This window comes from Crocodylus siamensis, chromosome 4 (genome assembly GCF_052110815.1).
Source record: "Crocodylus siamensis isolate JL-2025a chromosome 4, ASM5211081v1, whole genome shotgun sequence".
NCBI classification, from domain to species: domain Eukaryota; kingdom Metazoa; phylum Chordata; order Crocodylia; family Crocodylidae; genus Crocodylus; species Crocodylus siamensis.
In genome coordinates, this window is record NC_143398.1 from 134,505,767 (window position 1) to 134,520,178 (window position 14,412).

At 43.8% G+C, this 14,412-nt stretch overlaps 1 protein-coding gene across 1 annotated transcript in view; it reads right to left on the reverse strand.

Moving 5' to 3' along the window:
• LOC149866530 (potassium voltage-gated channel subfamily KQT member 1-like) overlaps nt 1–14,412 on the reverse strand; it is an 808,906-nt gene that overhangs the window by 672,463 nt on the left and 122,031 nt on the right. Inside the window, exons 7-10 of the mRNA XM_090043848.1 lie at nt 4,864–4,974; nt 3,614–3,709; nt 2,695–2,823; nt 480–639 (exon numbers count right to left, since the gene is read on the reverse strand). Of these exons, the coding sequence (XP_089899974.1) occupies nt 480–639; nt 2,695–2,823; nt 3,614–3,709; nt 4,864–4,974 (496 nt within the window). The remainder of the gene's footprint in view (nt 1–479; nt 640–2,694; nt 2,824–3,613; nt 3,710–4,863; nt 4,975–14,412) is intronic.

Consider the following 14,412-nt stretch of genomic DNA (forward strand, 5'->3'; position numbering starts at 1 on the left):
GACCCTCCAAAATGAGCATAAAATATGTACATGGTTCCCCTTACAGTCATAGCTGCATGTCCTATAAACATATAAATAATAAAGAATCTCTCACTTGCTTCCTTCTTAGGGCTCAAGTTGTTAAGTTAGCGGTATGTGCTTTGACAACATACTGAGGGAAAAAATAGGTTAAGAGGCTGAGTTTTCCATTTGGATTTGAATATGAAGTAATATTAGTGCAAGAAATTTAAACGGACAACTAGCTAAACTGGAAGGAACAAAAAAAAAAATCCTTTGTATTTTAGATGCCCACAACATATGTCTATTTGTCTGTAACCTTAATTTAATATGTCCACTTGGAATCTGTCATTTGAGGATCTTTTCTTTTAGATACTTTGGTTTATTAAAGTTAAAATTCTTTATGCAGAGACCCTTTGTCAGATCAGTTACTGTAACTGTGCATCTTCAAAAAATATTTACTAAAACACAAAGAAAATTACCTCCAGGTTCATCCACGTAAAAAGCCACATCTTTTTTGTCTTCTCTTTCAATGTGATCATACATAATCTGTGGAACAGAGAAGGCTGTCTCTCCAGAATTTATTATCAGTGTAGAACCATTATCACGTCCAGGTTTTCCTTTTCTTTTGTATCTTTTACTCTGTAGGAATGATGATGGGATAATAAGATAACAACTAAATACAGAAAAAAGGTGTCATTTGAGATTGACAGATCAGTGAATTGCTTCAAATTTGATACAAAAATCTTCATTCAAGGTAAATTATAAAGATGAAATTTAGAATCAGAGTAAAAGTACTTGTCTCATTTTCTAAAGTGACTAAATAGAGATACCTGAGAGAGCTGTTAACAAGCTGACTCAGGCACTGAAAGCAGTCTAGGCACAGCAGCAACCATCTTACCCAGGGCCAGACAGGCATGGGCAAATCAGGCGGTGACCCAGGGCTTGGACAGAAAGGGGGCCCAAAAACGGTAATCCTTAAATTATTAATCATCATTATCTCTATCCAAGTGGGGTGTGATACTAAAAGTTCACCTGGGGCCGCCAGCAGTCTAGGTACAGTGCTGATCTTACCTGACTTAAGTGGCGTTCCATGCTTCTAGACTTCTTTTAATACCTAGGCTAGCTTGTTTACAGCTAGTTCTCCAGATACTGTAGAGAGGCTCACTATGCCCCTATTTTAGACACTCACTTTGAAAATATCTCAATATACATCCTGCTTGGAGGAGTTCTGGTATCTACGTAGCATCCTGGAGCAAGTGAGGCAGGATATCTCTCTCAGGTCACATACAGTACTAGTCTCCGATTCGATAATTTAGCAGCTAGCAAAAATGGTATCATCAGGGAAAGTAAGCAGAACCACAAAAAAACAACAGGCTGAAGTACTGCTGTATAACAGCACAGAACAAAAACAGCTGGTCCAGCTAACAACAGAAGTCATTTTAAGATGAACCACATTAAACCCTACTTTCAGGTGCTATTGGATAAAACAAGCACTTTAGGACCAGAACATGATAGGTACTTCTGTTAAGTAAAGCAAGGAAATTAGAAATGCATGAAAGTTATTTTTTAAATATCTCTAGGTAAGTGTCTAAGAACTGAGAAACCAGACAGACAGTCAAAAGTCAAATTGCCCTGATGAGAAACGCAGGCAAATTATCAATACACAAGAGCTGACCTCAAAATAAAGGGTCAAGCAAATCTTATGTGGCACTCAGACCTCTTCTGACACTCTTTATAAAAGGACAGATTCCTGCATTAGTGAACAGTCAACAAAATTGTCAAGTATGCAATTAATGTTACAGAGCAGAGAATTAATATCTAATACTTTATTGGGGGAAAAACAGCTAAAAATAAAAAGACACAGTGTAGTCTAAATGGGAGGGCACCCTACTGGTAGAAAGGACCTGAACTGTTTCTCAGCTCCTTCACTGACCTGTTGCACAATGCAGAACAAGGCCCTTCACCACTTTCTGCCTGTTTCCCTTCTTTTTTCCTTCTGTGGTTATTTTATCTATTTAAGACCAAGTATTTCAAGGGCCTTGACAGCCTCTTGCCTTTGCATTTGCAGGGCCCATCATGTAGAGGTCCCATTGTGCCATGGTATCAATAACAACTTTAAAAAGGCTACAAAAAATATAAGAGGGTTGTGCTTAGATTTGATTATCCACTACTGTTTCACCTTATTTAGTTAAAAGCAGAGAAATTTGCCAATGGCACTTTTTCAAATAATTACCATAAAACTAAACACTTGAAACAGATGGGATAAAATTATATATCAGAAATCAAATGCAGAGCCCAAGCACTGATTTAAACTGCTTTTCACCTTCTATACTCGTTACAATAGTACAACGTGAATGCAGAGTAAGTATACAGTATTAGCAGATGACCCCTTACAGCAATTTACCCTCACTTCAGATGGTGCAAGTGACTAAATAAGGAACACGGTATTGGAGAATAAGGACCAGTGCATCCACTCAAGAGGAGGGAGACATCCCTCCACTGGGGCTGTTTTAAGTTGATTCTGTTGATCCTAGTGTGATACAGAAAAAGTGGACTAAATGGCTCATTATAGGTGTATGCAAATGTCAGTCCAAATGTCTACGAATTCACTTCAGCAGCTATATGCCTATTGAAGTATCCCAACCAACTTAAAAATCAAGAATAAAAAGAGGAACACAGTAAATTCCTTTTAACCTGTTTTCTCAGATTAGGGCTAGATGGCGCTGGAGGTTTTCTTGTACTTTGAGCAGGTGACATAACATAGATCTTCCATGTTGCTGTAGAACTATATGATTTCTCCGCTGCATAGCACCGCCATAGAGTCTAAAGTAAAAACCAAAGAATGCTCTACGTGAACAAACAGGCCTTGTTTTCTAAAGAAAAGCTACATGCAAACATATTTTTAAAATCTTTAACCCAGTTAAATAGCTGTGAAGGGTTCTGAACAGAATAACAACATGTTAAATAGAATGCAGTCTCTCCCATAAGAGCTCAGAGCTGTCATATTCATTTTAGTGCATGTACTTTAAGGCCTGCTGTTTTTAGTATTAGCAGTGGAGGCTGGAGCTTAATCCATAGCCTATGGCAATAGAAATTTCCACCATAAAACAGAAATAGCCTTTAGCACCTAGTAAGTACTCCTGCTTTACTCATTTTTCCTTGCATTGTGCCACATTTTAATATCTTTGAGCAAGTTGACATTTTTCTCATACATTACAAAATGTAATATTGAGGCTTCCCTCTTACTCCCCTCCCAAACTGTGGTGCTTATATGTACATGTGACAAACTCCTTTCATCCCATGATCTAGAATATACATGGTATTAAAGGGAATATAGAAAGGAATCATTAAAAAAAATGCCTTTACTTATGACAAGGCTGGTTCCTTGTATTTAATGCAAGAAGCATGTCATATAAGGTACCAGTATCATGAATGCACTCATTAAGTATCCAGAGGAGGTAAGAACATAAATTGAAGCAAAAGGATTTAATGATTAAAAGGAAGACAGCAACAATATTGGATTAAAATCAGGACATCGCAACGCTTGGTGCTTTGTTTTGACCACCAGATTGTATTTTCCTGTGCCCTTCCCCACCCCACTTCAAATACTCACCTGAATCAGAGAAGCTGCAGCTGGAATTTGTCTGTTGAAATGCTTCTGACGTTGTTTCTGTTGTACTTTCAAGGCAAAACCAGAACCTAGAATCCCCTTGGGGAGGGGAAAAGAAAACACATACACACAAGTACTGGTTAGTCTCGGGTAATCTCTTATGTACTTTGGACAAATATATAAAACACAAAATAAAAATATTTTCCTGTAGATGAAGGTCATTTTTAGAATAATCAAAATTAAGTAAATTTTTCTCACTTATGAAGGGAGTCTTTTTATCCAATCCCATCATGCAAGATATTAGAAGTTTTCTGGGAATCTTATGAATTCACTGACGCCTTTATAGCAATCAGCAAATGGTTTGTCCCCAAAAGACTTAAGGGTCATGTCTGCAGCTAACATTTGTGGGGAACACATCGCCATGCTTTACAACATTCCAAAGACAATTGCTTGTAATGGTGGAAGAAGCAAATGTAGAGCTTACATAACTGAATTCTACCTGTCCCTTGAACTTACTTCCTCTACTTGCAAAGGAACGGCTTAGTTGACCTGTCAGACAAAGTGTAGGAGAACTAAAGGAAATATTATGCTAACACATATGCATATCTAGTACATTTCTTTTAATGTAGATATAAATTAAGGAAATAAATTATGGAGCTGTAGGTGTATCCAATTCTGACTGCAGTTAGTTTGAAGTATTAGCTTCAAGTATTATGGGTAAATACCTATTGAGTGTCATTTGAAACAAACCTGCATTGAAACTTGGTCAAAATAATCAGGTCTCACCTCATTTGAACAACACCCCACTGGATCTGGCCCACTGGCCATATATTTCACACTCCATGTCAATTCACCATTACCATTCGTTGGTTAAAATATAGACCTACCCAGAGTAGAAGAGACTTGGGTTTTACGTCCACCTATGGTAATAGCATGGGGGGACGCCAATTAGTAACACTCTGATAATAGTATTTTGGGGAAGTCCCTACCCTCCTTTCTTTCTCAGTTTCCCCCTTTGTAAGATGTGGACAATGCTAACGTCTTTTGGAATGTGCCTTGAGATCTATGGATGAAGATGTTATTTTAGAGCTAGGAATTATCTATTTAGTTCCCGTTGAGGCCTATTAAAAAGTTAAAAGATTCAATAAACTACATAGTATGTTCTGGAACATTTTTCTACCAAAGGCATCACTTAAGATGTAGCATATTATTTACACACAGACTTAGAAGACTGGTGTCAAGCTCCCACTCACCGCTGGCAAAGCAAAAAAAGATATAGCAAATACTGAGAAGCAAGAGGCTATTGTCTTCCCAATCCATGTCTGTGGTACTTTATCTCCATATCCAATTGTTGTGACTGTTACCTGCATCACAGAGATAAAGGATTTATTGCAGAGGTTATCTTGTGTAAATGAAAGGAAAACAACACAACACAACACAACACAAAGTGATCCTTTTAGTCATTAGGAACAAGAGAGCCAAGATTTGCAAGCCAGCCTAAAACTTCCCCTGTCTCCTTTGCTAGATCTTGAAGGCACGTGTATGATAGTCCCATAGCTATCTAAACCTCCATTTCTGGAACAATGTGCATGTTTGCATCTCAGCTTGTACCATTCTTTTTCAAAAAGTAACTCCTTCACAACTGAGAAGAAGCGTTTTTGAAAAGATGGATAGAATACAGCTGGTGCAGACATATCTGCCTGTGTCTGCAGGCAACCTGAAACAAGAGCTATGAAAAGGGGCAGGAGGCATATAATACAACCCCAACTGTGCCAAGAGGCCACGTTACCCTTGCCCCAGAAAACATCAATAGCAGGAAGAGAAAAATGCAGCAGTTTCAGTTGTCCAACTTTCCCAAAACAAAGGCACCACTAGGCAGTATTTAGTGTTTAAGTATAATTGTTCTTTGTGCTCTCGCTTCTAGCAGTGAAGCCCCTTCTTACTGCCACTCCAAGTGGTGTTTCATGTCCTGTACTGCCTCAGGCATTACATTGCCATGTATCACCATTGCAAAGGTTTCTTTTCAAAGTGGAAAGTTCCACTCATTGAATGAAGAGTGCTTTTCATTCTCTCCTCAATGCAAGCCATTTCAGAGCTATATTTAGAAGGAAACATATTTGATTTTGAACCCATGTCTTTGCCCCTCTGCTTTACACCCTGTTGAACCAAAGTTCTGGCTCAAACAGGCCAAAATACATACTGGTCATAAGAGGCTATAAGAATACTGCTATTTAGGGGTACAACTGCCATCTTGGTATTCTGCAAAAATTATGCTGACAGGCTTTTCAAGGAAAGCTAAAAGTGATAAAGAGATGGAAAGAACATGCTTCCTCCTGGGAGCCTCCAAGGGCAGCATCGTAATGAACTGAAAAAGAAAATGTGTTAGACAGAGGACTTTAAATATTTGAGATCCTTAAGTTCTGAAAAATTGTATTTGCATTAAGACAAATGGTTCCTCATTCCAAGTATAATGAACATTACCTAGACTCCAGTTTTAGCATCTAAATTCCCTGCAACTGCTATTGTTGTAAATTATATGTTCCTCCCAGTATAGGCAATTTCTTCCCACGTGTCTATGTAGCCTCAAGCATAATGGGGCCTAAATAATGACTGGGGTCAGTAGGTGATACCCCAATACAAACTATTGAATAACCATGATAACAACCAGCAGTAAAAATTAAATGTCAAAATGCTTGCAGATTAGGCTCAGGGGACGGGAGGAAATGAACACAATGTTTCTTTAATGGCAGTGGAACTTCTCAGTGTACCCAGATGACCCCTCGGTCTTCTCCCTTTCCTTTTCCTCTCTTTTTCCTATGAAAGGTTTCTTGTTCCTCCGAGTTCTCCAGCACTCAGGACTTAAAAACAAACTGCAGTAATGTTAAACTACCCTCACATTACTGTGGGAGATGGCACGAAAGCCATAACCACAGAAGTGAGAGAAAAGATGATTTTCCATCCCCACAGCAGGCTTTTGGCTGACAGATTCTTGCAGGTGCCTGGACATGTCTCAGGAAGTTTTCCCCTGCCACTTTAAGAGAGTTCTTTCTGGGTAATCTAATTAATACATTTAAGTAGGTGGAAAGGATTACACATAATGTAATTCTCCAGTTTTCATTATCCTGCTCAGAATTTTTTGAATACATTTCCAGCAGTTACTAGTGATCTCCACAGAGTATGTTTAATAACTAGCTATTTGGAGGGGGGGGGGGACATAAAAAATGATGCTGGTTTCTTGAACCAGATTTACTGTGTCATATCAAAGCTGGCATCTTCTGCACATGTTCTGATCTTGCAAACACACACAACTTCAAGAATGTGACTGGTTTAATTGAAGGCAGCAGAGCTATTCACATTTAAAGCAAAGCATGTTACTAAGTATTCTCAAGCTCAGAGTCACAGAGCCTCAATGAATCAAATAGTTTTAAAAAGGAAGGAGGGGGAACAAGGAGGTCACATTGCTTTGGCTTAGCATGAGAATTTGAAGTTGAAAGTTTAGTAAAGTAACTCAAAAATTAGTGTTACAGAATGAGTTACCCACTGGAGATGCAATCAGTTGTTTGTCCTGAGTCTGGCAAGATGTCATAGATGACCACATCAAAGAAGAGTCAATAGGTAGAAGGACAGAACTGAGGTATCAACAGAATGGAGATTCAACTGTGCCCCACAAATAAAAGTCATCAGGAAAGGCTTTAAAATAGTTGCCGATGCCAAGAATTCTGTTTGACTGATAATCCTTCAGGAAATGTTTCTTCATAAGTTTTACCTTGATAATGTTGCTGAGAACAGGTCATATAAAATACAGCAAACCTTTGCTATAACTCTGCAGTTAAATTTGCAGAACCTTTTAAATCTAGGCAAAACAACCAAGCATTTAAGGCAAGAGAGGGCAGACGTAGTTAAGTACTGCATTTTAAATTCCTTTTTATTTTCCTTTTTCTTGTGTTTAAATCCTCTCAAGACATTTATATCAAATTCAGCAAGCTTGCAGTTTTACTGTAGGCAGACTGTCACCTATAATAAGTCCTGTGGTTTTATTGGATATAACAGTTCCAAATACCACAACCAAGAATTTTATTTTATTGGGGGGGAAGGGGGGAGGAGGATAAAAGGGAGGTGAAAGAGCTGATTAGTTTCAAGAAGTAAAAATTACATCAAATTTAAATTCTGTAATAATAACGTTACATCTGTGTTTTCACATTGCAGAAGATTAGAAAAGGGAAAGAGGATGATTCACTTTGTCCTTTGTCACTGTTCCCAGCTGTGAACTGCACCTGCACCCTGACTCACTACTGCTGTGGAGTCCTAGATGTCTGGAAAGCTTAAAAACAATTCGAGCAGTGTTCCTCCTTCATGTGCCTCACACAGATAGAAAGATAAAAATCAGCTTTGTCTCTCTCTAGTACAAAACTTGAACCAAACTTTAAAAACAAACAAAAAAAAAATCCCTGAGTTTGTTGTGCAATATAAAGGCACTTTAAAAAATAAACTGATTTCCATATTTACCTATCTTAAACCATCAACATGCAATTTAAGCTACATTTTAACTTTTTATGTTGTAGTTGCAAATAGCTCTCAATTTTTTCTAACAATTTTTAGTCTAAAATATTTGCAAAAAAAGCTTGCACAGAGAAACCTTGATTAGCTTGTCCCAACTCTGCAGCCTTTACCTATTTTAGGGCTGCAAGATCCAAGCCTTAAATTCCAAAATATTTCTTTACAACCAAAAAAGTGACTTAATGCTTCAAAGAGTGTCCCTGCCAGGAGGGCAAGAAGAGAGGGATCCCCTTTTTGTATTTACTTCAAATGGAAAGGCTTAATATACCACAGGGAGGAACTGATGCCTGAACAGACAGTATGAAATAGGAGATGCAGGATTATTTTAATATTTTAACATTTGTACATTATTCTGGGACATCCATACGGACAAAAAAATTAAATCTCTTTCCTTCCATTGGTATCATTATAATTCACCTGGTGCCACAAAAATCTGTTTGAATTATGAAGATACTGGAGGAGTTACCTGGGGGGTTTCACTAAAGTGGTGCAAGCTCTATACAATCTCTTGTGCTGTCAATTATGCCCATACTTAATCGCCACTATAACACAGCTTTAATTTAATTTCTTCTACTACAGTGGGAAAACAGTCTAGTGGCCAGTAGGGCTGCGCAAAACAGTACCATTCCATTTTGACTTCCATTTTGCTGTTTCAAAGGAATAATGTTGTTTTGCTGTTTCAGAGCACTGTTCCATTTCGTTTCATCAAAGCTGTTTTGCTGTTTCAACACTGCTTCGACGTTTCGCCCATAGGTTATAATGGAGAAATCATGAAAATGCCCATAACTGTTGTCATTTCTTTCCCAATTTGAATGAAAACAGCAAGAACGAACAGTAGCCCCTGCTGAGGCCATGAAACCTGCCAGGTTTCAAGGAAATAGGTGCAGGGGTTTCTGGGAAACTGTACCTCAAGCTGCTGACAAGCAAAACTTATGACAAGGTATGCTGTCACTGGTACTGGGGCCTCTACATGACATGGTAGTGTGCCCCAATGAGGTCTCCTCCTCCCCTACAACCTCAGCTTGGTCCATCACTTTAAATAACAACAGGTAAGCAGCACAGTAGCACTAGCATCTCAGGCAGTCAAACTGTCACAGAGCCTTTCTTTTCTTTCCCGCAGAAGCTTCTTCTCCAGCAGGTGCCAGAGAACTCTCCCTGCCAGCCCCAGCCCTGAAGCTTAGGCGTGTCCAGGGCCCTGCCTCCTTCCAGTCAGCTGACCAGGAACAGGTGCTAGGGGTGTAGATTGTAGCCATGTTGGTCTAAGGCAGGGATGGGCAATTATTTTGGGCAGAGGGCTGCTTATCCAGTTTTGGCAAGCTGTCAAGGGCTGCATGGGTAGCTCTGCCCCTTGACAGGTGCCACCCCCATCACCATCTTGAGACCAATGTCTCAGGGCCAGCACTGGTGGGGCCCAGAGCAGGACACAGGCTGGCAGGGGTCTGTGGAGCCGGGCTGGGCTGCAACAACAGGGAGAGGGGGGAGCTGGCCCTGCTCCACAGAGCCCCTGCCAGCTGGGACCCTGTACCCACCCTGCTCTGGGCCCCGCTGGCAATGGCCCCCAGGACACTGGTATAGGCCCTATGCACCTCCTCACTCCCAGTGCCCCCCAGCCCTGCAGTACAGGTGGGAGGAAGTGTGCAGCCCTGGCCTCTGCTCACCAGCAGAGAACAAGCTGATGCTGAGCAGGTGGAAAAGTGGCCCCTCCCCCACCCCATGGCCAGCGCTCCTTGCTGCAACCACTCACAGCCCACACAGGAATGTCCTGAGCAGTCACAGGCAGCCCCATACAGACTGTGAGCACCTGCAGCATGGGGCGCTGGCCACTGTGTGGGCAAGGGGCCGCTTTTCCACATGCTCAGCACCAGCTTGTAACACACCCCCACAGCCAGCCTGTCGGGGCTGTGCACGGCAGCAGCAGCTATGGCCCCCCCTCCCCCCCGCTTGCTGTGCCAGGCACTGTTTGCCACTGCCAACTCTGGGCTGCCCAGGGCACGAGTTCCAGGTGGGCAGCAGCAGCAAACACTGCCCAGCATGATAAGTGTGTGTGTGTGGGGGGGGGGGGGGGGGCACAGCTGCAGTGCAGCCCCGATGGGTGAACCCAGAGCTGACACAGGGGCCAGGCTGGCAGCGGGGGGCAGTGGGGATGGGGAGAGGTTATAGGCTGGTACTGAGCATGGGGAAAAGCAACCCCTTTCCTGCTCTGTAGCCAATGCCCCATGCTGCAGCTGCTCACAGCCCACATGGGGCTGCCTGTGCCTGCTCAGGACAGCCCTGCACAAGCTGCAAGCAGCTGCAGCAGGGAGCACCGACTACAGGGTGGGCAAAGGGCTGCTTTTCCTCATGCTCAGCACCAGCTTGTTCCCTGTTCACTACAGAGGTCACCTGGCTAAGGAGGGCATCGCCAGTGTTGAGGCTCTCAGTGGCCTTGAGGACCACCAAGATCTGGGAGATGGTATCTCATATGACTCTGTTAAGGGGGCCACTGATCCCAGTCTCCCTGAGGAAGGCCATCTTATGTATGGCCTTCTATTGCTCCACCAGCCTCTTCCAGATCAGGTATGTTGGAGTTCCACTGAGTCTCCACATCCTGCATGATCTTGTGCTGTGGGATGTTCAGCTCTGCCTGTTTATCCCACAGCATCTTGCCCTCCTTCATGTTCCAGTGGAAGTAGCTTGCACCCAGAATTAGGGATAACAAAAAGTCCTTTTTCAAATACATATGGAGTAAGAAGGTGGCACCGGGTAACGTGGGGCCCCTACAGGATAGGCTTGGCAATGTGGCGATGCAGCAAATGAAAAAGCTGACCTTTTTAACTAATTCTTTGCCTCCATATTCCTGAACAGGGACCATGACATTTCCCCTGCTAGGATTACAGACAGACCCAGGGGAGGTACTGCCATGGCTAGGGTCAGAGACAACCTAGTTAGGGAACTTTTGGAGGGGCTGGACATGTTTAAATCATCAAGTCCAGATGCTCTTCACCTGAGGGTGCTGAGGGAATTGGTGGGGGTCATAGCAGGGCCCCTGGCACAGCTTTATGAGCACTCGTGGGGCTCTGGCCAGGTACCAGATGATTGGAAAAGGGCCGATGTGGTCCCCATTTACAAGAGAGGAAGAAACAACGACGCCAGAAATTATAGGCCAATCAGTCTTACTTTGGTTCTTGGGAAGACCTTTCAGAAAATTATCAAGGAACTTCTGCAGGGGCCCAGCACAGGAGGTAATGCTCAGGGGCAACCACCATGGCTTCACTGAGGGCAGATCCTGCCTGACTAATCTGGTTTCCTTTCATGACCAGGTCACCAAGTCCTTGGATGCAGGCATTGAGGTGGATGTTGTCTACCTGGACTTCAAGAAGGCCTTTGACACTGTTTCTCACCCCATTCTTATTAAAAAACCTAGGCAACTGTGACATTGATGCCTACACAGTCAGATGGGTGCCAAATTGGCTAGATGATCACACCCTGGAGGGATGTAGGCAGTGGAGTACCCCAGGGCATGGTCCTGGGGCCTGTACTGTTCAACATCTTTATCAGTGATCTGGATGTGTGTGTGGAAAGCACGCTGTCCAAATTCACTGATGTGGGGCAAGGTGGGCACGCTGGAGGGGAGGGGCAGAATCCAGCTAGATCTAGACAGGTTACAGAGGTGGGCAGATGGGAATAGGATGGAATCCAATGCAGACAAGTACAGGGTACTACATCTAGGGAGAAGGAATCAGCAATATGCCTATAGCCTGAGGAACATCCTTCTTGTGAACACAGTGGCAGAAAGAGATCTTGGAGTCATTGTTGACTCCAGGATGAACATGAGACACCAAGGCGAGGAAGCAGTCAGTAAGGCTAACCGCACCTTGTTGTGCATCTACAGATGCATCACAAGCAGGTCCAAGGAGGTGTTTCCCCTCTTTGTGGCATTGGGCAGGCCACAGTTGGAGTACTGCATTCAGATCTGGGTGCCACACTTCAAAAGGGATGTGGCTAGCACAGAGAGTCCAGAGGAGGGCCACTCGCATGGTCAAGGGGCAGTGGGGCAGGCCCTATGAGGAGAGGCTAAAGGGTCTGAACCTATTCAGCCTCCACAACAGAAGGAGGAGAGAGGATCTGGTGGCCATTTACAAACTCACCAGGGGGACTAGTGGAAATTGGGTGAGGCTCTGTTCCCTCAGGCACCACTACGGGTTACTATGAATAACAGCCACAAATTGTTAGAGAGAAGGTTCAGGCTGGACATTAGGAGGCATTACTTTACAGTTAGGGCTGCCAGGCTCTGGAATGGACTCTCAAGGAAGGTGGTGCTCTCTCCTACCTTGGGGGTGTTCAAGAGGAGGCTGGATAGATATTTGGCTGGGGTGTTATGACCCCAGCACTCGTTCCTGTCCAAGACAGGGGGTCAGACCCAATGATCTGTTTAGGTCCCTTCCAACCCCAAGCACTATGAAACCTTCCTGCATTTGGAAATAAGTTTGCTGGTGGTGCTGGCACTATCACCAGCAGCCCTATCCCCCTCCAAGGCATCCCTGATAATGAAGTGGAACTTGTGTGCCACAAAGCAGATGACAAAGTTGGCATCACACACCACCTTGACCATATTGGCCCCATTGTCAGTGACTATGAACCTGTGGGTAAGCTTTCCCTGCCCAATTAGCCACCCCTGCACCAAGCAATTCATGGCCCCCATGGTCTCGGTTGCACTGTGGGTCTCATCCATCACCTCAGCTTGAAGAAGAGCCCACCAATGGCCTGACTGGTTGCACCAGTGCCCTGTGAGGGAGAGGTCAGCATGATCTCCACCCTGGCTGCTCTAGATGTACAAGGTGAAATGTAAGACCACCTGTGGACCTCTCTTGTGCAGCTCTTCCCTCAAGCACTCCCTGCATGCCTCATAAAGGGATGGCACCACCCTCCTGCTGAAGGTGGTATATGTGGGCACTTGGTATGATGGGGCCACAAGCGCCATGATCCACCTGAACCCTGGCTGCTTAACTAAGGAAAAGGACTGGCCATTCACAGTAAGCATCTCCCCAACTCTCTGGGTGACCTCACTCACCTTGGGAACATGCCCCCATGTGCCCACCTTTCCCCCACTGGTCCAGGGTGGTCTGCCTCTGCTTCAGGGGGACAGGGGCTTTGAAATAAGAGGGGGACTTCTTTTTGGACATGTTCCCACTGGTGCCAGGCTGAGGAGGAGCAAGGGCAAGGGCGTGGTGCCTGCAGAGATGCATCAGCATCCCCATGGTGCTCATATGTTTCGCTCCCTTGCCCCAGCTGGTTTTGGCTTGGCAGTGGAGGCAGGCAGCATATGTAGGATCATTTGCCAGCTCAGAATGATCCCAGACTACATTACCCCTCACTTCTGGGGTGTGGGTGCATGTGCGGATGCTGCCTTTTCCCCCTCCTCAGCAGGCAGAGGCAAAGCAACAAGAGGAGCAGACTCAGCTCCTTGCCTTCAGTTGCCTCCATAACCTCTACCTCAACTCCCCTGAAGCACCTTCTGGGGAAGGAGACCTGGCTCTACGGGAAACTTGAGGGTTGTGAAGCACAAACTCAGCTGATTCCCCCTCCTTACCTAGAATTTTCCTTGCTATTGCACCAGCTCCAGCTCTTCCTCTAACACTGGAAGACTCAGCATAGGAAGTGAAATGGGGGTGGAAGAGACTGTCATGCTGGTGCTGCTTGTTGTCACCATGGTGGTGGTGGGGAGGGTATGGGGTTATGGATGATATTACTGGAAGGGATGCAAACTCAGGCAGCGGCCCTCCTCCCCTCTTCTTGCTGCCTTTACAGCCAGAAGCCCCATGACTGCTAGTTGTAGGAAAGAAGCTGAGTCTCAGTTTGTTTTGGGGGGGGGGGGGGGGGGGGGGGAGGGGGGCAGGGACTTACAGCATTCCTTCTGCCCTGTCTTCTGCCCCTTCCTGAAGGCTTGCCAGATACCTTTCCAGCACACTTCATTGTGTGTTTTATAGCATTTGGTATGCTGGAAAATCTGTGTGTTCTTCTGTAATGTAATATGTATTCGTATAATAATATAATTTATATAATGTAGATCATTGTATGTATTAAATAAAATATTTAAATGCATGTATGTGTTGCCATATAAAATTCTATATTACAATATGCAATGTGTGCTTCCCTTCACAGTGAATTGATTGCACACTGTGAGAAAGCACAGATTTCTTTTCTGGGGAAAAGAATCAAAATAGACTAACAAAAATGAGGATTTTGGGGGAGGAATAAATTGAAAG